This window comes from Tympanuchus pallidicinctus, unplaced genomic scaffold (assembly GCF_026119805.1).
Source record: "Tympanuchus pallidicinctus isolate F22 unplaced genomic scaffold, pur_lepc_1.0 scaffold5, whole genome shotgun sequence".
In the NCBI taxonomy this organism is placed as follows: Eukaryota; Metazoa; Chordata; class Aves; order Galliformes; family Phasianidae; genus Tympanuchus; species Tympanuchus pallidicinctus.
Window position 1 is genome coordinate 59,321,949 of NW_026294769.1, and position 26,547 is coordinate 59,348,495.

The 26,547-nt window shown below is 42.1% G+C and overlaps 2 protein-coding genes across 3 annotated transcripts in view; one reads left to right on the forward strand and one right to left on the reverse strand.

The window, feature by feature from the left end:
* The window catches only part of SYBU (syntabulin), a 43,056-nt gene extending 30,689 nt beyond the window's left edge, over positions 1-12,367 (reverse strand). The window contains exons 1-2 of one of the 2 annotated variants that reach the window (XM_052704416.1): positions 12,227-12,367; positions 11,522-11,714 (exon numbers count right to left, since the gene is read on the reverse strand). In XM_052704416.1, coding sequence (XP_052560376.1) covers positions 11,522-11,714; positions 12,227-12,253 — 220 coding nt within the window. In that variant the 5' untranslated portion in view covers positions 12,254-12,367. Of the gene's footprint in view, positions 1-11,521; positions 11,724-12,226 lie in introns of both variants that reach the window. The other variant, XM_052704415.1, reaches the window with a different exon arrangement.
* The window catches only part of ENY2 (ENY2 transcription and export complex 2 subunit), a 745,084-nt gene that overhangs the window by 65,463 nt on the left and 653,074 nt on the right, over positions 1-26,547 (forward strand). The gene's annotated exons all lie outside the window — the stretch shown is intronic.

The following is a 26,547-nucleotide window of genomic DNA, read 5'->3' on the forward strand; positions in this document are numbered from 1 at the left end:
ACTTTATCTGTAGTGGATAGAAATGAGCAAGGGATACATGTCTCATGTGCCCATGTGAACAAGAGAACTATCTACCGATAGAACTATCTAGATTTAAACATAGTCTACAAACACAGAGTCAAGATTTTCATTTATCTGCAATTTCTAAAGTTTTCCCAGGATTATTTTTTCTTTTAAAGTGACTGATTGCAGAGCTTTTCCATTTTTAAGAAGTGGATGTGTGTTACCTCTTTCTGAAAAAGGGCACATTACATACACATTACATTTGGACTGCTTTTGTTAAAGCAGAATTCTACTGAGGGAACACTTGTACTGCAAACACCGGTAACCACTGCTTGGAAGAGAGCAGCATTTCTGATCTCCAGGAATATAAACACTCCAGCTCTTAACAATTACATGCAAAGTAGAAAGTCAGAGTTGAGACAAAACCCACATACCACTCCTCTCACCTCCTTCATCTAAACCCCTCTTGAATAATCATTTCTCTTGTAAAAGTCACAGTGGCTTTATAGAAAGGCAACAAAAATCAAACACACTATCCTGACTCTGGGAACCCTTCAATATTCTCTCCTGGAGAAATGTAATTGTTTGTTCTTTCCCTGGACAGAATGAAAACTGCCATCTTACTTATGCAATTGCACTCTGTTCCCAGTGCATTACCTTTACCTAATATGAAACTCAAGTACCTGCAGCTGAACCAAGTAATCTGCATGACCATATTGTACCCACCACTTCCATCCTGTTCATAACAGAGGCCAAGCCCGATTCTGCATGGGCAGACTGTTCAGTCAGTACACAATTGTATGTTTATGAGAAGGACACCCTAAACTGGCTAATCTTCCCATGGCTCCCTCCCTAGCAAAGAGAAGCCTTGCAATTGTTAACCATTAATCCCTCAGTACAGCATAATACCTGCATCCTTCCATGTGCAAAAGCTTTCCCTGTGTATGGTTACTCTACCATTCTTTTCCTTTTATCCTTTCCAATCACATCAACATCACAATATAACGACACAGAGAAGAGAGGAGGCAGCTTTCTGCCAGATCAGTGCCTATTTCCTTTTCTCAAGGGTGCAGAGTCTCTTCTTCAGGCTGAACGAATCTTACTGACAGCGGTGTGAATCAGCATGGCTGAGAAAGCTCTGGAATTGTATATAAGCAATCTTCTCTTTAGAAGCTCACCAACATTTATAATCAAATACTCCTATGAAGAAGTGTATATTCATGCAGTTTAATTTTTTTCACAACCTTTGCACTTTCTTTATGTTTCTTTATGTAGCATTATTTTCAGAACTCTGTGTTTAAAAAAAAAAAAAAAAAAAGACTAAAGAAGACAACTGAAAAATAAACTAGTTACTCCATATCTCCATCAACAAAATCCAACATAATTTTGCAAACCTTACTGAAGTGTTTTACATGGAAGACTTCATTGAGCTATGGGGATTCCATCTGGAGAACATCAAGAACCGACGGAACCTTGCAATAATGAAATAGCTAAGCTGCAGCATTAAGAATTAGGGCATTAAAAAACAAACAAGTAAGCACATTTCTGAGATAGGAAAACAGTAGTTAAAGAAAGCATGCGAGAATAAGCATTTTAATTTCAAGCCCTCCTACCACTGCCTCTTGTAACACATCACATTGTACGATCAGATTACCCCACATAATCTACATAACCTTAACTTATGCTTAAGGACTACAGTGCTTGCTCTAACAGGGCATTTATTAAATGAACAAATGAGCCTGGCATAAGGAACAATAGATCTCTGTGCACACCACTCATGACCTTTAGACCCACTGATAACCAGATGAGCACTCCAACTCCAGCTGATGTAAATGAATTATTTTATTGAACTTCCATTCTTCTGACAGCTTGTTTTTACCACATGAATAACTTTTATCCTTCTATAAGATACCAGCTAGAAGAATGAACACAAAATCATAAATTTCCCAAAATTTTCAATACTGTGACAGACTTCTGTGTCAGCTTTTTATGATGCCTTTTAAGGAATCAAAATGTTTGCTATCACAAAAAGAACAGCTGCAAGTGAGACACAGGAGCTCATCATCGTGGGCAAGTGATGTTGTGCTGTGCACCAATCTGCACCTCGCTGCTTTGCTACAAGGAGAATCCTGGAGAACCCCAAGGTGCCATCCACACGCCCAGTGCAAGGCAGATCCCCTGCACTTACCTTCATTTCTTCTCGCTAGAGAAGCCATCAGCAATACAAAGGAGGCAGTGTGGGACTGAGATCTTCCCCATATCTGTCCAAAACTCTGCTGCAGCTCTGACAGAGAAGGTGAAAAATGCCAGACTGTCCAGTATTTGGCCAAGGTAAGGAATCTGTTTTCAAAGCTGGCTATGGGGAAGTAGGAGTGAGTGAGCCAGAATGGAATTTACCTTCTGCTGAAGACACAGTGAGAATACAGTTTTCAGCAAGGACTATGGAGCACCTTATAACTTCTTAAGTTTTACCCAAAAAGGATTTCAGGTACAACTTCTAAGGAACACACTTGATTTATCTTTGCAGGCAAGAGTACCAGGATAGCAGAGAGAAAGCTGGCAAAAACTGCTGTGAAAGTCTATTGATCTTGCCTGTATTATTTACAAGCAAACAGAAGGAAAGCACTTAAGTAACACGTGACTTTCATTGCTTTCCTTGCTATACCCATGGTGTCTTTTTTTCAGAGTGGTCTCTCAAGAGCGTTCTGGAAGCAGCTCTTCCCTTCAAGCTTCAGCTGGATTTCATCACTAAAATGCTGTGCCTAACCCCTCTCCCAGCTCAGATACACTGGCCAAGTTCCAAAGCCAAGCATGGGATGACATCTTCTCAAACATTCTCGGAAATTGCTTGGTGTACTCTGATGTTTGCATGCACTGACAAACTTTCAAATACTAAAGACAAATGTGTTAAGGTGATAATACTCTTAACAACTGACAAAAAAAAGTGCTCTCACAGACTTGAAGACCACACATGATATTATTCTCTGATCCTCTGAGCTCAGAAGCTTTACAGTTTCCACTGCAATTTGTTTTAGAACCTTCTTTAGAAAAATATTGTCATTCCCTCAAGTCTTCAAGAAATACTACATATCCAACCCCCTTATTTAATCCATCTAGATAATTAATTATGCTCTTCCTGTAGAAACACTCACTTATTTCTACTTTCATTCCTAGCTGTCAGATTTAGTTCTGCGTTTTTACAAGTCTACACTGCCTGTCCCCTATCTGACCTCTTTTCTACTGTCACATTTTCATCTTCTCTCAAGATTCCTCTGATCAGTGCTCAAACTTTGCACTCTGTTCTTCTCCAAAGAGATGTGGATTCCAGAACTAAACACAGGATTCTAATGAACTTTAACTCACTTAGCATACTGAGACTGCATCCTGACTTCTCCCTTTCCGTACATCCCTGTAAGGATGATGCACCATGAGTTGGTTATTGGCAGTGAACCATCAAGACCATCTCACAATTTTTCAGGATAGTCTCTCATTCTGCTGGTCTGTCCACAGTTTTAAATCCCTAAGAGTTGCTTTGGTGTTCTTCTGATCTTGGAATGTGTGAGTCTTTATGAATTAATAAAAGTTGCTGGCAGACACCAAAGAATGCATCACCTAAGATCTATTTGCTAATGCTCTTTCTATAGTAATCAGAGAGAAATAGTCTTCTCTAGAGGCTAAGTCAGCTGTATTTAGACTTCTCCAGAGAATACAAGCTATATCATTGCCTAGAGGACCTGTCTTCTCCATTGACTACATCAACCACCATGCTGACTTGGGCAGCTACACCAGTGGGTGTAAGGGCTCACTCCTCCACTAGGAAACATTATTAACAGGAAACTGACAATATCATTCTGGAAAAACTGGATAACACTGAGAACCAAAGGAAAGGGATGAATTGTAACAGTATAAATGAAAGTGTACCTATAAAGGCAGAGGTGGAGTATACTCACACCCACAATACGAGGCTTTAAAAGGAAGGAAATCAGCTCCCACTTCTGCATAATTCAAGGAGCACAGCTTAAAGCAAACGTATTCTCCTAGGTTCCTGTCTGTGCTATAGCTTTTCATTCTTACCACAGCCATTCTAACAGGCTCCTTCACACACTCCGGATGATTAGACATTTGCTACTAACAATTTGTCACCTGCAAACCAGAACAATTTTACAAAATTACAGACTGCAGACAAAAACATTCAATTACTATACACAATATAGTACACAATAATCAATTTACTAAAATAATTAAATGCTAAATGCTAAAATTCATGCTACTAGTTTTAGCCCATCTGATCAACGCCAAATTCATTCTAGATTTTTACAACCTTCTGGGGTGGTGTTTAATTTCTACCCTGCTCTAAAGGACAGTAGAAGAGCAACCAAAACTACAGCCCTGTCCAAAAAAGAGAAGAGGTTTATCTGACAAGGCCTACTTATATGAAATCCTGCTAAGCAAATTAATTCCACATTTAATCCCCATGTCTCTGCAGGCAGAACTTGAATTAACTCTGCTCCATTTTGGCTGCAGTGAGGCAGGCTAGCAGCTCACCACTCCCTTAGGGCACGCAGGAAGGTTACACAGACTCTTGTCCTTGAAATGTCTCAAGGTTCGGGCAGACAAAGCCACGGCTGATGTGATGTAGTGCTGGCAATGGTCCTTCCTCAAAAAAGAAGTTGGACAAACTACATACTCAGGAGTTTACTTCTTGATTCCACAGCTGGGGACCATCTTCCCAACACCCCCCACCCCCCAATCCATCTTCCAAGCTATTTTAATGTTATGCCTGCAAAAACTAATCCCATAGGTAATATCAAAGATTACACATCTCCAATTCCTTTTCTCTGTTCCTACCATGAGTGTACAAACTCTCCCAAACCCGTTCTTTACCAGCTTGCATTTGTCATGCCAAGAGTCTGACCAGGCACTGCTTAAAGTTCAGCATGCAAACTGCTCACTGCATTCAGCAAGAGGTGCCTCTGCTCGCTCACAGCACGGTGAAAGTGTGACAGGCTTACTCTCTGCAGAAGAGGGGAGAGGACGGTCAAAGAAGACAGATTTATCCCTTCCTAAAGCCTAGGAATCTTTCACCAGGCAGTATTTCCCATAAACATGTCTCTACAGATATCAGCTAATGACATCTGACTGACAATAGCTCTTACTCTAAGGCAACAAATTTTAATCGACTTTGGCAGCGAACGATGCCTTTGCTAGTCTTTATTATTTTTGAACACTTCATTAATAAGTAGGACTGATGTGATTTCTGGGAAACCATCTGAAAAAGGGCTATATAATTGCAGTTTACTAGCTTTGTAATTAAATTTATAGCACAGCTAATGGTACTGCTATTAGACAACAAAAGCATAAAGGCCTGCTAGCATAATATCAATAAAAAGACTGCTGTTACTAGGAGAATGCTGTGATCGGGAATAGCACAGCCTCTGAGTTTTGATATCATACCACAGAAAACATTTGGGCAATGTGTTTAATGCACTAAAGGACTGAAAATCTACCTGAAATTTTTAAAGAAAAGTTTTAACTGAAGTAGAGGAAAGCACAGAGTCTTAAAAGAGAGAGGAAAAAAAATAATTCATTAGTTTTTAAGGAACTTTTCCAGAACTGTCTGACCTGTTCTGATGCCAACTGTTGGCAGTGGAACTACTGCTGCTATTTGATTACATCAAATGCAACTAATGCTACGGATGTCATATCCACATCATGTGAAATGTACATGCATACAGATAATTTTCTGAGTGTGTTTAATTCCATTGTGCAGCAAGGGAAAAAGTGGTAAATATTCTACCCAGTTTTGAAAGTACCACTTCTGTATAGAAAACATATAAAATAGACCACAAATAAAATTCTGACTGTTCATCAAATGGTGTAAGTGTTATATTCCTTTTTTCCCATACTGCTCTATCTCCATGGCTGACAGCTGTGAGCCTTGTAGCTTGAATATCACCTCCTAAGGTTTACCTTCTAATGCTGCTTGGAAACCACAAGAGTCACACAACAGAGTCTATCTGTTGCTGTAGCATGTTTATTTCTTTTTTTTTTTTTTCTTTTCTTTTAATTGTTCTATCTCAGACTGGAATTTAGCATCACCATAGAACCTACTGATTGCATTTGCTGATCTATACATCAAAACACTGATCCAAGATGTTAAGGACAGATAGCAACCTTTTAAATGTACAATTATCATGTGAGAATTTCCTTTAAAGCATCGTGATTCCATTCTTTATTACTATCAGTTATCATTATTATTTGTTATAATCAAAAACTTATGATTAAATAAACATTTAATTTCCTCTACAAGCTGTGATGTTCTTCAATAGGCATGACACTTTTCAACTCAACACAAAATTGCAGGAAAAAATACTTTAAAGCAAGAGTACTAGACTACATATTGGTAGTGAAAAAAACATACCGTACAGCCTAGATTTTAGCCTTTACAGTCAACACAGGACACAGCAGACTGTAACAAATGCTACTAGAAAGGGACCAGCACTAAGTGTTCTCAGGACACAGTCCAAAAAGTCCCAGAGACAATGGGAATGCTTCTGCTGACTTCAGTAGGATCTGGGTCAGGTTGCAAAGTGCTGACAGATACATAAAAAGGTAACAACAAACATTCAAAAGGTCAAATATTTTGGCTTCCAGATGTTGTTGTGTGGTATAGACACAAAAGAATAGTTACGTAGTAAGAAGCAGTAGAGACTGAAGTTGAAAGGGATGCAGAAAGGCCAAGCACAGAGGAAAAGGCAGGCTGTGCTTCTTAGTACCTAGGCACTTTCCTCACTTCCACGTTTGGAACACATTTCTGCTGCACAGAAACAGAAATGGTGGATAACAGCATGAAGCAATAATAAATTATTGCATGCACGTTGGCCCAGCAGGAAATTCTCCAGGGAAACAGCAGGGAAAAAAGGAAGCATGTCACCAGCATCGCCTTTATGCAAAGGCCATGAGTGTGCTTTTAGAAGTAGACTTTGTTTCAATGTTTTTGGAAAATTAATATCAGAGTGATTGCTAAACTGCCTTACTGAGTGCTGCAATCACATTCCCAGGGGAACAGCTCTACTTCAGAAATTTGAAAAAATGGCAAAAGCACTGCACAAAAGTGCAGCTTCCAGCAGGAGGGCTGGAAAGAGGGGTGAGCTTTCAGAATCAGGCTTTTGAGAACTTTTAAGTGTACAATTCAGTAACTGTGAGAAAAAAAAAAAAAAGAGCCAAGAACGAACTACTGAAACAGAATATTTCTTCTTAAAACAACACACAAGAACGGAACAGCTCACTGTTTCCACAATAATATCTGTATACATAAACTTACATACACAAAGAGTAATTGTATACATATATATATACACACATCAATAGTAGGGTAATTATTTTAGTAGTTTATACTACTGCCCTAGGCTTAATCTTGTTGACTTGTTAAAACACTGCAAACTCATTTTCATCTAATATTTTCCTATTCAGAAATAGGAATTTAAGTACATACACTTCAGTGTTGGAGCCTCCAGGGCTGGCTGATTTGTGGCACAGCCCACTCCAACGCTGTGTAGCAAAGATATGATTTATGAAGGTGACAGAAGGTGCAGCATTTTGTCCAGTAACACAGATTAACAGACCTTTACAAACTCCCCTCTCCTGCAAACTGTGGTGAGGGGTAGTGCATCCACACTATTTTAATATGGCCGTTGGGAGCTCGCACCCTTTTTTTGGTATATGCACTATGAACTCAGCCCTTCCATCCCTCAGCAGCTTGTCCAATTGGCACACAGTCTCAAAGCTTCAGTGGACCATGCATGGCAGACACTGAGCAGGCAACCGTGGGACTGAACTTCCTGCTGCTGCCATGTTACACCCCAGAAACTACAGTGCAGCCATATCACCACATTTATTGTGCTACGGACTTAAGGAACATGTTTTTAAAAGAAGATCTACATACCACGAAAAAAAAAAAGTTAAGAAATAAAGACTGAATTCAGGTCTGGAAACTTGAAAGGAAAAAAACAAACAAACTCATTTTTTGAACGCTCTGGGGGAGAGAATCACAATCACTCACGTACAGAGATACTGCTGTCTTTCAACAGCCTGTAGTACTGCACACTATAGTTAAAAAGGAGATCTGTAGACAAGACTACAAAAAGTGGAACATTTTGCTACTGGAATAAAACAGCTTGTCTGTCTCATTAAGTCTGCTGCTGGACTGATGGTTAAATGCACAAGTGCTTCTTGCAAAGCTCCCCTACCTGCAGAAACTCGGCCAGCTGGCTTCTGGACACAGGCTGAGGAGAAGGCTGAGTGCCTATAAAAAGGTAGCATTCCTCCTTGCAGTAAGAAATTCAAAATCTAAGCTATTCATAGGCGGAAAATAGGGAAAAAAAAAAAAAAAAAAAAAAAAAAGCAATGTGCTAATGAACTTTCTTTTTCAATTCAAAGCTAAGCAGACCACTATTGATCTAGGCAATTCCAGGCAGCCTTCAATCCAACACGCAATTAGCTGGTATCAAAAAGATGTGTACACACAATAAAAGCGTAACACCCCACCCCTCGTATCCTATTTCTCATAAGGCAAACATTGCATCTGCAATTGCTGGAGGGAGCCTCCTTCCTCCTCAGTGCAGCTCCTTAGCCAAAGACAAATGAATCACGTCTGTGGTGCTAAAATGCACTTCTCTGTGACAAAATGAGGGTGCGTAGCAGGTTCAATACCAGGAGATACTTATGAGGGAAACACTCATGAGATTGTGAACGCTCAGCAGCAGGCCAGCCAGACGATGCTGCTGGGAGAGTGTTTTTTCATCACTTGACATATGAGTTCTGTGGCTGACATCCAAGCCGAAGGAGAGCAGAGGTTGAGGGTAGAGCAGTGCTCTCATATCAGATGACAAAGAGGACCCCAGATGTGCTAAGATGTTACAGAGGGATTGTATGTGGTGAGTACTGACACAAAGACTCAGCTTCCCAGACCACGTTCAGAGCATTCACTTCAGTTTTCATACATACAAGGTATGCTAAAAAGACATTTTATCAGGAATACTGCAGGAAAAACGAGTTGACAGCCCCACTGTGGTTCATGCAGTCTAACAAAGCGAAACGAACACAAAGTCAACTGTAGAAACTCGACCAATACAAACAACTGAGCCTCTGATGCAGTCCTACAGGACAAGGAGGAGCTGATCATGCAGATTTAAAGCTTACCTCAGCCAGAACTAACAACTTCTTCATAAGTAACTACATGGAAGAGAATGAACCATCTTTTGCTAATCGCTGAGTAGTACTTTTCGCTGTTGCCACCATACTCACACCATGACAGCACCCAAAGAAACTTATCTTCCTGTCCTTTGCCTTCCTAAAGCATCTTTAATGATATCCAGAAGATACTGCTGCTCTGAGTTAGAGACAGAAATCCAAACTTTCACTTATGCATCGAGACCGATATAAGCACACAATGCCAGAAAGGAATCAAATCCTCTAGGGGATTCTCTCTAGGGAATCAGACAGGAAACACATATTTACTTGGGCTGAGGGAAAAAAATAATTGGATCTTCTGCTGGGAAAAAGAAATCTACCCATCATAATCGGTTGGGTATCAATAATAAGAAAGGTAGATACCAACTTTTAAGAAGGTTCAAAAGGAAAGAAATTGTACAATCCCCACTGCTTACCAAGAAACTTTTGAGTTTAATGATCACTACAGAACTTACAGAAAATACATTTATCCAAATGATCAGGAGCTTTACATACTGCCATCACAATGTCATTCATCACACCCTCCATCTGCTCTCCTTTTCTGCTCCAAGTGGATTGCCACTAATTTCAAATCCACTTTCTGCACGCCACCCTCCAGTGAAGATAGAGAGGGCTGGCTGGAGAGCCCGCTGCTGCTGGGGATGTTCAGCCTACAATGGGTGTGTGGCAATACAGAAGGTCTCTCAGTGAAAGGTAGCAAAGGGGCTTCAGAGAATGAGGAAATCAGGTAAGCCAAGCTAAATCAAGGCAGCATTTAAAGAAGGAAAGATAAATAGAAGAAATAAAAGTATTTTCAGTTGAGCTTGAGAGGAAGATTAAGGCAGCAGCATCACACTACTCAGTGCCTATGTGAACAGTCTGACTTCCACAGCAAGCACAGAGCTGCTATGGGGAGTCAAGAAATAGCCAATACAGCATGGTGGGACAGCTTTGGCAGCACCATGCTGAGTAGGACTGAAGAGCAGCACGCAAAACCAAATGATTGGGGAGGGGGGGGAAGAAAAAAAGAAAAAACCCAACCATTTATGAGAGATCATAAAAAATTAATGCATCTGTAAAAAGCTTCAAATGATTTTACTTCTTGGATCCTTATGAGGAAGCAGGCAAACCCCAACAGGTAAGAGGGAGGGACGCACATGGTGTGGGAAAAATGCTTCATGCTCCTCAGATCGAAGCAGTTGTTTGTTTAACGACCTGCATTGTTTCGCAAACAATAACCAACAGATCACTGCTGAGCTTGGATTGCAAAATCTATCCAGGCTGAGAGGGAAAGACTGGAATCGGGCACAGATGCTGTGTTCCTCATCTAGGGAAATTCACTGTTTGTATACACTGCTAAAGTACTGATTCTTGAGAGAAACAGCAAATTAGTGAAGAAAATTATAAACATGACTATTTCTGACTGAGCTCAGTAACTTAAATACTTAATGAAGAAAGAAAAGGAAAGTTAAGGAACTTGCTCTGAAATGGAATATTACAAAACACTCATTGCAAGTCAGAGTTTTAGTGAGATAGAGAATGTTTCCAAAATACCAGCTAATAAAAACAAACTTTGAGTCACCAAATTATCTTTAAAACCACCACATGCATACAGTGCCAAGGGCTCTGTGATCTGACCCTCACAGCCCATGAGCATAATTTCCTATGGGATGAAGCATTCTGCTGAGCTGGGGGATTACTCACAGCTACTGAGCATCTGAGTGACTCACTGCTGGATGGGGACTTAGTGCTGAACTCCACAAATGCCAGAAGTTCAACACTGAGCAGTCCCTGACACACACTGGATCTGGAAAGTAGACACTATGGTCTGCAGTGATTCTCCCCACTCCATGACCCAACGCCCAGCTCAGGGCAGACTGCATGGTGTCTGGGGACAGGGTGAGCCTTCAAACACCCAAAGGTAACTTCCACGGAACAGGAACACACCACCTGCACGCTGTGCTTCGACTCAAGCGTGGAGGTCAATGTCACAAAGACAAACGAGTTGAGATATCTAACCCACAGCTTCGACAGCCACCGCCCCACCTTGCAGGTTCTGGCTCATGGGCTTTCCACAGTTCCTCACGCAGATGCTGTGGATTTTAAGGAAAATCTTTCTATTTAAGAAACTGTTCCACAGCAATCAAACCGCCAGCTTCTTAGCAGCGGAGAGCTAAGCCCTTAGAACTCGAAATGGAAACATCTGGTGTCACTTACGGACACGAAGAAGAGCAGATCTAACTGCAAGGGGAATCGGGGGCTGCGCCGCCGTAGGGCCGGCAGGTACCTGAGCAGAAGCTGTTGCTGCTGATGGTCCTGGCGGAGCCCCCGGAGGAGCTGAGCGGGTTGAACTCCCGGCTCTCCTCCTCCGAAAAGGGCGACTCGGAGGCGGGCGACACCTTGCGCTGCTGCGGCGGCTGCGGCCGGAGGACGAGGCGGGGGATGCGGCTGCGGGACACCTCCTTCTCCGGGTGCGCCTTCTGCTCCTCCTCGGGAAAGAAGGAAGGAAGGAAGCCCCCCGGCCGTCAGCGCCCGCTCCCGCCCGCCGCCCCTCGGACGCGCCCTCCGCCACCCGCGGAGGCGGGCAGGAGGCGGCCTCCGCCCCCCGGGGGGGCGCGGGCTCGGCCCGGCTCGGCTCTGCCGCCCGCGGCCGCCGCGCAGCGGGAGAAGGGAGAGGAAGCGGTGGCTGCGGCGTGGGGCGCCCCGAGGCGGCGGCGGTGCATCCCGCGGGCCCAGCCCGAGCCGCCGCCCGCCCCCTGCGGCACTCCGGATCCCGCCTCACCCCTGGGGCCACCGCCTCGCAGCCCCGCTCTAACCTCGGTTCCGCAGCCTCGCTCCAAACCCGGTCCCGCAGTCCCGCTCCTCCCTCAGCCCGAATTTCCCCGACCTCGCAGCCCCGAGTCCCGCAGCCCGCCTTTCCCCCGCAGCCCACCGGTCTCGCCGCCTCCCGCCGCCCGTGCTCCGCCGCAGCCTTCTCCCGCCCGGCTCTCACCTTGCTGCTTTCCCGCATGGGCCCCATGGTGCTCAGTCACGGCGCAGTCCGGCGCGGGCACCTGGCATGGGCGAGAGGGACGCGCGCGGAGGCTGCTGCTGCGGCGGCCGCTGCGCTACGGGTGGCAGAGCCCGGCCCGGCCCCGCCGCTCCCCGCCCCGACACGTGGTGCCGCCGCCCGCCCGCCCTGGGGCGCTGAGCGCGGGGATCGGGAGCGGCTCTGGCCGGCTCCGGCGCTGCCCCGTGCTTCAGGTGCGCGACACCGCCGCCTCGAGCAGCCGCCGCCGCCCGCTGAAGCCTGCGGGGATTGTAGCGCGTTGAACGCGAGCAGCCCCTGCGCTGACTTTATTTGCAGTTTTATGGATTTCACGCTGAGGCGCCGGAGCTGAGACGTAACGGAGGCAGATGTTGTAAGGGCGGGCTTGATGAATGCTCCGCTGTATAAATAGCGCAGCGTGGCAGAGGTTTTCTGCCGCTTGTTATTCAGTGACAGCTTTTTTACGGAACGTGTAGCGATGCGAAAACTCACTTTATCCTCAGACAGTACGTTGCATAGTATATTTAACGACTGTATTGTCTCACCGGGACAACTGGAGCTGACCCTGCACCAGCCAACACACGTGTGCTAACCCCGTCTGGCGAAAGCACTGGCTAAAAGCCATGGGCGTGTTAGCAGGACTGCTGGCGTAGAGGACGCCTTGTCCACAAAAACAGAGGTAAACTCAACACGGAGTTATTGTGGGGCTCCACCCTGAAGTCTCCTTACAGCGCCTGGTGAATTGCAGGAGGTCTGCTGTCAGCAGAGGTATTTTGGGGCAGAGATGTCCTTCACATGTCTGTCTGCTGTGTGCATAGGACTCCAGTATCTTTTGTGATCTTGTGGTTGGTGTTCGAACAAATGTTAAATGCTGCCTCAAAAAGAATTAGGAGCAAAAGTGTGCTTTCTGTGCAGCACCAAGCACGCGTACTGTTGGCAATAGGAAAGGTGATGTGTGTTCCTCTAGTCCTCAAAGAGGAAGGTTGACACCAGCGAGGGTTGTCACACCAATTGTTTGATGTACAGAGTTATAATTGCTAATTGATTAACCTGGTGCAAGGATTACATCTATTACTTACGGAGAGTTTGAAGCTGTGCTCTGCCAAAAAATGATACCATCGTCTCTGGGCATTGTCAGGGCATCTGTAATTCAAAGTGAGATGGTTCTATTTTCAGAAGTGCTTAAATCCCTGTAGCAGCAATGTTGTGTGCCTATAAAATGTCTTCTAAGCAGTGGGGTATACTTTCCAGAGGCGCAGAACAGGAGCTGTACTCCAGACCTTCCCCTAATACTCCAAGACTGTTTCCATGGAGAATGGAAAATTGCAAATCACATCTTTTAATCCCCCACATTTGCTGTTCTGTTCAGCAGAAAGCAGGGCACCTGGGCACGTGGCTCCTGCCACTGCACGTGGCACGTGGAAGAGCGCTGCTGGGCCTGCGGTGGAGGAGCTGAGAGGCTGTGCAGCATTGCCATAGTAACTCCTCTACAGTTGACGGTTCGATTGCTTAAGCCTGCTTTATTTTCTTCTATTTGCAGCTCAAATTTTTTCCTCGCTGAGAGGGATGTGAGAAGTGAAGTCCCAGAGCTGCCTCAGGAGGCAAAATGGGATGCAATTCCCTTTGATCTCCTCTCCTTTTTGCATACAGATTTCTGGCCCTATCATAAATCACAGAACGATCATTAACGTTCGAGCACTTTTTTTTTTTCTTAACAGTCTGTGTACATATAATAAATACTGAGGAATTCGTTCAGTGTTCAGCTTATTAAAATACTATTTCTGTGCAGTAGTTAATTATTAGAACTGGGAGGAACACATACCAAGAAAGACTGTAGGGCATCACTCTTAGTCTCCTCTTTGATGTACTTCCAGTCCTGCAATATTACCTGATTCGCTGAGCTGATTCGCTCAGGTTATTAGCTGATTTTTCTGATTTATTTGCAACTCTGACTCAAACTGTGTTTGCTGTTGAAAGGGAAAATGTTATAAATTCCTACGGGCCTCAGAAAACCCACAGAACACAGTGTCAGTGTACTCCTCCTGAGCAGCACCATCCCCAGAGGAGGCTGTCTCTGGCTGCAAGCTCAGCAAAGTACCCACGCTGTAGGAGCTGCCAGGGAAGGCTGGGCACCGAGCCAGAGCTCTTGGTCAGGCCTTTTGCTTTCCTACTAGGGGATCAAGACCTGGGCAGTCCTTTTCCAGGCCTTGCTGCTCGCATCTGCACTCACATGGGTGTCTGCAGGAAGACATCTCAAGGGAAAATACAGTGTGCCACCCCCTGAGGCCTCTTTGTGATCCAGCTGCATGCTAGGAGTTGTCCCGGTGGAGAATAATGTCCTCCCAGCTGTTATCAGGCAGCAGTTATTCTTTCCCATAGCATACATAAAAGAACTTTGGGGCATTGATGCTTCCACACATATGAAGATAAAAACTTCACCTGAAATTTTTACAAATCTTTCAGTGACATTTGGCTAGGTATGGGAACAGGCTGCCCAAGATCACTATCCATAGAGCTGTTCAATAAAAGAGTAGTAGTTGTGGCACTGAGGGATGTGTTTAGTTGGCATGGTTTGATGGGTTGGTGTTTAGTGGTCTTTCCAACATTCACGATTCTATGATTCTATGATTTGTTTTTGTGAGATTATTTGTCCCACCTGGTGATGCCTGGACTCTGGACATCTGCAGATGCTGGCTTCCAGTCTGATTTCTTGTAGTGTGATGTTTTTGCTTTTGGCATTTCAGAATAACAGCAGCAGAGAAAGTACACGAAAGGTCTCCTCTGCTCGGAATTGGGCAGTGCAGAAGATCAAGCCCAAGACATTCTGGGAATTGTGTGGAGCTCAGCAGTGTGTACTTCCCATCCACCAACACAAGGAGTTTATCTGTGCTGCCTGCAGAGACCAGGACTCATCAGAGACCATCCCTGTGGCACAGCCTTACACTTCGCCGCTTCAAACCCATGAATTTCCCTTCTTCTCTGTGCAGAAGCTCAGCTTCAGCAGGAAGGTTTCCACTCTTCATTTATTTTAATTTTAGAGAAGGAGAAGGCAGGCTTTGTAGGGAAACAGAGGCTGCTTTCTCCTCAGGTGGCTGAAGGAATGGGCCATTTTGGTTATGGGCTGTGGTTATTTGGCAGTGTTCTGAGTTCTTGTACAATTTGGCTTTATGGGAAATGTTATGCTCCTGCCATCAAATTATTGTCTATTGGAAGCTGGTTCCAGACCAGGCCTGCTTGTTGCTCAGACCAGGGCAGCTTCAGTTTTTATACAGTTTTTATACAGCTGACAGCACTGACATTCAGGATGCAGAAACAAATTTGTTGCAATCTTAGATGTTTTTCGTAGAATCCTAGAATCATTAAGGCTGAAAAAGACTGCTGAAATCTTCTAGTCCATCTTGTTTTGTTGCCAAGTTACTTTGCATCACAGAATCTCTAAGTTTTCATGCCTAGTGGCCTGTAGGCTTGCTGTCCCCCTGTCACGGACACAGGTAGATCTTAGGGGTAACTCCGTGACACCTAGATTTATTTAAACACATTCCAGTGGGCTGCATTTTTCCTCTGAGTTTGCTCTGGCCTTTTGGTCAAGAATATGAAGGCAGTAGCTCATACTGCTTCAGGACCAAGTCCAGATTTTGTTCTTGAATCACATCCCCTCTGAGGTCAAGGGAAACAGTGAGCAGGGCAGAGGGCAGATCCTGAACTATTCCATTAATGCAGTCAGAGAGCTGACAGTGCTCTGTCTGTGACATACAGAGCATCTTTAGTTTACTAGCTGAGGCCTGTGGTGCTTTGACCTTTTTTCCCCACCTGAAAGATGAGAATGATGCTGAAATTAGGTTTTCCAAGTTTGGAAATGGGCAAATGTGGGGAAGATTGTGAAAGCACACAGAGCCAGCACATTGTGAATAGTAAATGTAATTGACTTGGTGATCTTATTTAAATGTTTGCTTTCTAACCAAGTGTTTAGTTTATTGGTGAGAAACACAATGAAAGTGTTGCTAAGCATACAAGATTGTTCATTTGATGTCATGTGTATCAGTATGTCAGTAGGGGTTAGGATAAACAGAAACAGTGAGGAAATCAGAAGTGGAAGTATTAGAAGATTACAAATAAATTATATTTAAAACATCAGAATCAAAATGCTTTTGCATAGCTTGTAGATGGAAAATCATTGTAAAACAACAAGGTAAGTATAAAAAGAAGAAAACAAAATATTAGCAAATGAATGCTCATTTAATCTATTTGTATTTAATATTTATGAATCTGTTTTTTACAATTTTTTAGTTTTGTTGGGTGGTGCAAAATGGATGCTTTTTCTGTTTCAGAAATAAATATGTCTATATTCTGACTAACCTTATTTGAATAAGACCAAATTCCCCAATCTTAGTGACAGCCTCTGGCTTTGCTTATTAGGTACGTTGATCCTGATTTTCCATTCATGTGGACCTCAGACATTTCCCAGATGCTAAAAAGAACACCAAATGGATCTAAACAGTGTCTTAATTTACACTTCAGGGTCTTCTGAGAATTACCTGAAAAATTCTTTCATTATCTGTAAGAAATACTGGAGATGAGAGAAAGATGAGAGGACGGAGTAGCATTATAATATATAGAAAAGTGCAAAAGGGAGCTGTAAGTTCACGTCAGTCAGGCAAAATAGGAGAATAATTCATTTGAGACTGTGGCAACACAGGTCAGAGGTTAGGAATATGACTAGAAGCTATCAGAATATCTTTGTGGGAAGTACATCTTGTCAAAAGCATCATTACATAGAGTGAATAGTAACGATTTAAAAAAATCATCTGTGACGAAGTTAAAAGCTCTGCCAGCAGGATAGGAAAATGTTTTGGAAAGCAATTTCCAAAAAAAAAAAAAAAACAACCAACATTGGAGCCAAATACTTAAATGTCTCAATGTGAATTCTTCAACCCTGGCTGTGGTTAAAGGCAGGAATGCCTGAGAATGGAATGCTGAGCTGAAGGAGGGGAGTGATCTTGCCTGTGCACATGGTGCCAGTGAAGATCTCTGCTGGAACAGGGTGTTTGTTTCCAGTCGGGAAAAGTTCAAGGGAGATGTGATTTTCTGCAAGACATTTATTTAATCTGTGTCAGTATTACTCTGTGTTACACAAGCCAGGAAGCAACTGCACGCCCTCAGATGTTTGTGTAGCAGCCCATGTACCTGGCAGTGACTTGAGTTGACTTGTATGACTTCAGGCATCTGAAGTTACTGTGTGAAATTGTGTGCATTATTCAGGGGCAGAGTCATGGCCAGCAGCAGGTCTGTGTGTTGCACTGAGGAGCAAGGTGAGAGGAGGGCCATGTGTGAGAAGGAGCCAAGCTCAGGGGCTGGCTGGGCTGAACTGCTTTCCCCAGGGGCTCTCAGAGCTCTGCCAAATTCACTACTCAGCTCTGCATCCAAACAGCTTGGGAAATATGGGCTAAGATGCAATTTGGATCTGCTCTTGAAATATAGTATAAACATCATAAAAACAAAACAAAACAAAAAACCTTGAAACCAGTGTTTCAGGATATTATCTAATTTGTGTAGCAGAACATGCCTTTTGACAACCTCTGTTAAAATGTGACTCGATCCAGTGTCATCGTCTAGGAGCAGCCATGTTGTAACAGCTGAGTCTCTGTACTTCCTATATCATATGGCTTTTTCATATGATTTAAACTCCCTACAGAATTGCAGTGGAGCTTGTGATAAGGCAGTAGCGAGGTCCTGAAAGAGGTGATGGCGTGAGGCTATTTCAGTTGGATGAGCCCTGGTATAAGCAACAGCCCCAACTGTTTGTGAGCTTGGTGCAATGCTGCTAGAATACAAGTTCTCAAGAAAGATTGATTGTTCTGAGATGGCCATGTACATTGTGATTCCTTTGTGTTTAATTTCAAAAGCTATTTTGCTTTGCAACAAGTGTTCTGCACTGCACTGTCTTGGCTCAGTGGATATCTGCCAGCCATCACTTTAACTGAAGGATACAAGTATGGTGGATCAGACCGAGATATTTTTAATATGAACTCAGAATAAGTGAGAAAATAAGCAGTATTAACTACTATTTCTGAATGCTGCATCTCCTAGAGTTATTGAGAAAATCAATAGAGAAATCAATGGAGAAATTCCATTTTCAAGAATAGTAGAATTATGGAATGGTTGAGGTTGGAAGGGACGACTTGGGATCATCTAGTCCTCCCACCTCCCCAGCTTCAGGCACAATCACCTAGAGCACATTGCCCAGGATCACATCCAGACAGATTTTGAATATCTCCAGAGGAAGAGACTCCACAACCTCTCAGGGCAACCTCAATACCTGATGCACATTTACAGACTGTGTTGCATTTGTAGGGTGGAGTGGACAGAAAAAAACATTTGTTTGGAAATTTGGACTGAATCATCACTTGGAGAGGAACAGTTGATGTATTTAGTTTTATTTTTAGACTAGTATCTCTTGATGAATACAGCACTTGTTTTTTTTACCCCAAAATAGGGGGTCTGAAAAGTGTTTGCTTATTCTCCTTCCACACCTATTTGTGTCTCTCTATTCTTATGAGGAGATTTATTTCTGAGCTACTTTATTCTGTTCTTATCGTGTGAATAGAGGGCATTCTGATTTCAAGTGCTCTTCAGTGTGGGAAAGACAAAGGATGCAGCAATACTTGCGTATCAGAAATGTTCCCAGGAAGTAAAGTACACTTTTGCAGAGAAAAGTCTGTAAATGAGCATGAAATTGGTTGATGGCATTCAATACATTTAAGAGAATAAACTCTCACTGACCTGGAATCTAACGTGGTTATTATGAGCTCTCTGCTTTGAATCAAACCAATTGGTACATGCTTCTGGCAAAATGTAATGATTGGAGCTAGGACAAATTTAATCAATTCATCAGAATGCTTACATAGTATCAAAAGGCAAAATGAGAGAGTGTCATGACAGAAAGAGATGATGTCTGGAAGTTCCCTATAGGCTCCTGTGTGTGAGCCTAAAAGCGCTGCATGTGCTGTAGCCAAGAGACATGGTGTAGGAGGAATTATCAGTGCTAGTCCCTGCAGGGCAGCCAGTAAGGTAATGGGGAAAAGGCTGTCGGGGGCACAGATGTGATCCAAGGCGCTGCTGGCCAAAATAATGTCATTTCTCATGCCCTCTGTGTGAAGCACAAATCCATCTGAAGTGCCTCTTAAATAAGGAAATACAACAAAAATGGTGTTGTGTTATCAGTGTCGATGTCTGTTCAACTTAAGGGAACAGCTGAAACTGTGTTAGCAGAGCCTTATAATTTGAGCTTGGAGTAGCTGAATTGGATTTTAACCACATTTCACAGGTAACAGTGCTGAAGAATGGTCAAAACTGAGGCTTTCTGTCTTGATAGTGTACTTCTATGTGGCAAAAACATAAACAATACTCTAAATGAAATTTAAAAAGTAAGAACCTTATGAAAACTTATATCTTAATTATCACATTATGTAGTAGATTAGCCCTTCTGGGGATTGCTTTAAGAATAAAATTAGAGATATGCAAGAGTTTGTTCAGTACTGAGGTCCTGTTAAAACAAGTAAAAATGATGTATGGATATTCACATATATGTTAATTCATGAAAGCATCGCTAGCACCAGAGAGGAAACAGAAATGTGATGAGCTCTTTTTTATTTCTTTATCCAATGAATATATATTTTATATCTTTTTGTATCTTGATGTTCTGTCAAGCCTATTATATGATGTGTAAATCCAAAGATCATACTATAATTAATCTGTCTTTTTCCTTTCTGTTGTTACTGATGCTCTTACCCAACAGTGGCCTCCTCAAAGGCATTTCCAAGGCAGACTTAGAGTTTGAGCTGCTGCCTGTGAGCAGGGACAAGGCCTTTGGATCTTTTTTTTTTTTCCCCTCTGTCTATTGCAATGTGGTCTTGAACCAGGGACATGAAATGCTTGTCCAGTATAAACAACTGTGGTATTAATAATAGTAAATGATAAAGCTTAATGCCCACTATGTCATAAAGATTGCTGTGATACCAGTTTGTGTGTAAATTCTTTACACAATCAAACAGATTGCTGTAGCCCTTGGCAGCTTTTACATTAGTGGAATAGAGATATTGGAGAAGTGTGTTTGTGGCTCAGGTGTGTGGCTCCTGAGGGATTCATTTCTGCTCAACAATATCCCCAATGTGTATGCATTGGATTGTTACCATTCTCACATTTCCCTTCAGTGAGATTATTGTTCTATCTGTGACACTTCAAAGTCAAATGCCACTTTTTAATTGAGGCATCTGCTTTGTACAATGGTAATATACTTTCCACAACTGTCAGTAAACAGCGATGACACTGCTTTGATACAAGGCTTAGAAAGTTTCTGAGAATCTGAGTAAATATCTGAAGGGCAGAAATACAGTGCTCCACTTCCAAGGAAAGATGTGTGTTTGTAGAGCTGTGATTCTTACTGTAGCTTGAAAACATCAAGAAATTTTGCATTTTATCTGCTCACATAATGATATACACTTGCGATTGTATTTGCATTTTCTCTAAAAACAGACAAGATAAACCAGAATAAACCAAGTTCTGGTCCTCTTTGCTTCCACTATCTGGAAAAATGAGCTGAACTGTAAAGCTGTAATAAGCTGGCACAGAAAGGGTCTGTAGAAGGGATGGGAGTGGAAGCCTGTTTGAGCTGATTTAATGTCCTGTTCCCTGCAGGAGCAGGGGAACAGGGGCGAGTCCCTGCCAGGGTGCAGTGCCCCTGGGCACATCTGGCACAGCTGGCTTCCAGCATCTCCAGCAGCAGGGCAGGCACATGGCCAACTTCATTTTGGGGAAGACTAACGGAGCAGGCTATGTGATTGTCAAATATGATTCAGTCCTGTGGTCCTCCTGTATCCATAAAGACCAGAAGAGCTGCAAAGTTAGATTCTGCCCTTCACTTCCTACCAGGCTTAACTTTGAACATCATTTAAGGAGGAGTTCTTCTAGATAATGACAGTAACTCACATAAGTACAACCCTTGTGCACCCACTGGTGATATCAATATCAGAAATTCAAAATTCTCCTTAGTAAAAACATTATTAAAAATTGCCTGTTTAGTTTCCTGATTTTCTTGTACTTTGCAGTGTCCCTCTGGGCCTCGAGTGACCACTGAGTCTTCTTACTGCTTTGAGGCAGACTCAGTGCAGAATCAACTTGTTAGTTTCAAAACTGTTCATTTTTCCTTTGCAAATATAGTAATGTATGGATTCTTTTTTTCTTACTCCTCATGCCTCTCAATCTTTGTCATTCTCTTGGATGTATTTAATATAGCTATTTCATAAATAAATGAGAGAGTGTCCTTATTGCTTAATGCTTGAATTGAGAGCTTATAGCAGCAAAAAACACCTACTCAGCTCACTGGATGCATTAGTCTTGTCTCTTTGAGGAATACAGTTTTAATCCGTGTCAGCACAACAGCATATAAATATATGAGCCTGTTGCAAGAAGGATTGCCATCAACTGTACCAACAGTTATGCGCTGGTGGTTTGAAGGATCTGGCCTCAGTCCTGTATTGAAATTATATCACTATTGGTACATGACTTTAAAAAAAATCTGCATAAACAATACTCAAGTAACACCCAGTGTTATTTTTTATGGTATCAGTAGAGTTAAAAGAAACAGACTTTGAGCCTTGACTCAAAAGGGAACTTGCGACAGAATGAAATATAGCCTGCTCAAGCCTACTGTAAGCAAATACCACAAGCTGTGCCAAACCATTATACTAGTTTCACTGTAAAAGTAACACCAAGAAGAGAGGACTTACATCTTCCTATCATCATTATTTTTAAATGGTATACCCATGAAGAAGGCTCACAGTCGTCTAGCTACAATAATCATTATCCAATACTCAGTTTGTACAAATACTCGACAACTAGAGAAGTTTTAGGAACTTGTTTTATAAGGAAAATGGATCTGAATATCAGATCTGCTTCCTAATCCTATTTTATAATGTTTAGAAACCCTGCTCTTATTTCAGAATTTAGTTTTCATGGTGATTTAAATTTCATTTGGCTCCTCTGAACTGGTATAAGATGCTGACTCATTTTTTTACATTTTATTTAGAAAAGCTATGGTGTAATGCGTCTGCTATTTGCAGCAAAGCAACAAACTTGGGATTAGTGTTTACTGCACACCTAGTATCTTATAACTTTTATAACTCTGTAAATGGATTTCTGTGGACACCTCTGAACTGATGAGATTGTATGTACTGAAAACATCAGCAGTGGGGTACATGTGTCAAATACAGCAGCTTCTGATGTTCTCTTGCCAAAAGGAACTAAGTTTTGGATGCTTGTCTAAGAAAAACAAGGCTGACATCTGATCTGGGATCACATATTCTTGGCTTAGGGCCCCTGGTGCAATTTCTCATGAGATATTCCAGGGCTTTTTCAAACATTCATTTTCCGTAACCTGACCTCCACCTCCTGCGAGAAACTCCTTTCTCCACTGCAGCAGATGAAACTGGCTGTAGCTGGAGCCTGATAACATGGGGGGTTTTATCTTTACACGCTGTCAGAACACTCTACCAACAGTTTTGGTTTCAGAGCTGAGTTAAACTTTTTTTTTTTAAACAACCCTTCATTTTTGCCAACTGGGAATCTCCGTGAATAATCAATTTTAGCAGTGCTTCAACAACAGTACAAAATCTCAAGAGTTTTATATTGATATTCTCCAAAAGTTTGTATATTGGTTTATTTTTAGTCCCAAATATTGTATATTGGAATGTGTCTTTTCATTGTATCACATTAAAATTGTTTCATAGTTTGTCATCAGTCAAAATTATCCACACAGCACTAGCTACACAGTCTAATCCCACCAAAAGTTACAGGATTTGGGTCACCTTTTGCATCACATAGCAAAATAATTCCATTCATTTTCAGGCCTCTCTTCTTTATCTTCTCCCACGTACTGCAGAATTTCTCAGTTTTGTGGCACAGAGTAAATCAGGAACATATATCTAAAGGATACAAGATGGAGTTCCAGTTCTGAAAGCGGATCAAGTATTGTCGTTACTAGTAAAAATTCCAGTTCAAACTTCACGCTTATGGTCCTACCTTTTCAGTAGTGTTTTATTATTTTCCGATTGATGCTACTATCAAGCTGTAAGAAAAATCTGGAAAGCACTTTACATGGTCTGACTATTATTATTTTAGTTCGTTTGCTTTCTAAAGGTAGCCTAAATCATCGTTTCTCCCATGGCCTAAGCTGGCCTTGAAAACCACAGTATTTTTTACAGGTGCTTTTGCATGATCCATAAAATGATGTAAGTTTTTTAATGACTTCACTGAAATGTACAGTTTTAATAGTGCTTCTATTTGCCAGCTTCCTGTAACTTAGGAGGCACTGTGCAGTGATGACATAGTTCTTGAAGTGGGCAGGGATTTCTTTGCTGTTTTCAAGGTTAAAACTGATGCAATCTCCCATAAATAAATTTTATTAAAGGGTTCAACAAATTACAAGAAGTCACTGACAGGTGTGTTTCATGACTCAACTTCATTCAGATTGAAGAATGGTAAAATGTGCACCAATTATAAGAACCAGAACTATGGAAACTTTTGTACGGAAATGACCATTTCTAGTTCTGTAGCTTAACTCTTCATATTTTTTAACTCCTCATTTCTTCATCTGGATATATGTGGTGGTCCCAATTCCTGTGAGGTATTCACGTTTTTTCTAATGTGAACAATATCCTGCAGTTTTGGTAGAATTTCGTCTTCTGTCTACTTCCAAGTCTAAGAAACATTAGTTCAGGAATGAAGTTGGTTTTAACCTAAGATAAGAACACTGGGGGGTTGAGAAGCAATTAGCACTTTGTAGGGTAGAAACATCCATTGGCATGGTCCACTTTCAGTGACAGGCAATGAATAGCATCAGGAAGGATGCTGGCAATTCCTTGCTTCTATAATTAGAGACTCACGTTCTGTAGACATAGAAAAAGTGATTTTATCTCTCTGTATTCATGCTGCAGTGCTTCACTGATGCTGCTCTCAGTCTCTGTATGTTTCACATTTCTCAGACTCTTTTTCATGATCACTTATTTTCTGTATGTTTCACATTTCTCAGACTCTTTTTCATGATCACTTATTTCTACTTTTATTAAAGCTCTTGTAAGCTTTCCCCCGCTCTTTGTCAGAAGCCACTATTCAGTTCTTAATAGGACTTTAAAAAAAAAAAAAAAATTGTCTATATTTTCAGTATGAAGTCATACTTGGAATTTTTCCCATTCACAAAATGCTTTTAGATTAAAGAGTCTGACATCATTTGATATCTACATTCATTAACTAAGCCTGAATTCATTTTCTTCCGTACACCAAAGAAACTAAATGAAGGAAGTTTGCATAGGAGGCAATTAAATCTTTCTTTACATCTACCTTAACGTTGTGGTTCTTGGTGAAAATCATTGTGCTTGTGATAATGGTAAAGGCATGAACTAGTGGTGCAGATGGCATCTTATTCTGCTGCTTTTGGTATGGCCGTTAGATAAGAATGGAAGCAGTGACCCCATGGGCAGCAGCGTACGCCGTGTCCCACGGGGCTGTGCAAAGCACATCTGGAGGTGTGGGGTTTTGTCAATGTAATGAACATGTCAGCTACCTTCCTAACGCCATGCACATGTGTTTTGATTATCTCCTTTTCCAAATATATCATATAATAATGCCATATCATGGACAGCAGTGTGTTTCAGCAGTGGCAACAGTGGGTCACCTGCACTGGTGCAGATTTTTACAAGTTGGTGTACAGGCTTTTGTTCATCACTGGCAAAAATGCATAGCTAGAGGTGAAAACTATGTTAAAAATAATTTTTTGTAGCTGAGAATTTGATCAATCAAACTGTTATTGTGCTCTTTGTATCTGTTGTAGTTTCCATGGATATAAATAGGAGGCATTACTTTCAGAGAAGCCTACATCTTGATCATCTTCTTCAGGCTTAACACTTGTATTTTGTATTTTGTGCAAACTTTTTCTTGAAGGCCATGTTTTGCAGTCACCCTTTCACGCTTTCTGTACTGCTTTAATTGAATCAGCCCTTAAGTGACATCCAAACCTGGATGTGCTCCTCCAGCCCAGCCCCTGGGAGCTCAGCAATTACTTTGCACTTTAGTGTCTACAGAAACCACTGGGCATTTTTTCCTCTCCATATGAGAGTGGCGTTAGCTTGTGTTTCACAGTAATCCAAATCTTTTACTGCAGAACTGCTTCTTAATGATTTCTTCCTCATACTGTAAGCATCCTTATTCCTTCAGTAATTTTCATCTATTCTTTTCAGAAAAGCATCCTATTATACTGAGATGACAAAACTCATTAGAATTCTTTTGAATTCTAAGCATTATCTCAGGTGTTAAGAGCTCCATTCAGCTCAGCTGTCTGCACGTTAATAAGGTATTCCTTATTTCTTCATTCAGGCTGCTCATGAATCTGCTTGCCAAACCTGGGGCAGATCCCTGAGGAAAATGTATGCTGCCGTGCTTTGTAATGAACCATTGATAACTGTCCTCCTGATATGATTTTGTAACTGGTTTTGCAGCCAGTCAGGGTACTTCTGTCTCAGTCATGTCCCTGGTTTGCTTTGAGGATGAGCTGTCAGTACAGTGTCAAAAGAAGTACTAAAATCAAAATATATGACTTCAGCTGTTTCTGTGTTGCCCACCAGGCCTGTCACTCTGTCACAAAGGATTTTATATTGTCTTGACGTAATTTATTCTTAACTAATTCACTTTGGCTGTTACTCATCTGTTGTTTCTTCAGATGCTTGCAGATAGTTTGAACAAAAAAAAAAAAAAAAAAAAAAAAAAAAAAGATTGTTTAGGTAAGGGCTGTGGGGCAGCTGAGATTCTGCCAGAGCGTGTCTGGCTCCCAGCTGAATGCCAGTGGATGTTAGCAGAATAACATACCCCTCTTCAGGCTCTTCCCACTCATTGCCCTCAGACTGTGCAGGTATTGTTGCTGCCCAGGACACTGATGAGATGGATGTGCTTATTCCTCCTGTGCCCATCAGCCTTGGCTCCAGAGATGGCCTCCTGGCACATCTCACCTTCTCTTTCAGTGCAGCTTTGGTCCTCTTCATCTCCTGTGTCGTTCTTCAAAGCAGAGATCTTCCATACTTGTCCCCTGTGTCAACCATTCCACTGGCAAGCTGTCTTTTTAGTGGAATGAAACTTAACAGGATCTTCTGTTCATTGCCATTGAGTGGTACAAGGTCACTTGGTTTTCTTTTTCTCTTCTGATGTCCCCTCTTACTTGCATTTCATTTTTTCCACTTTTT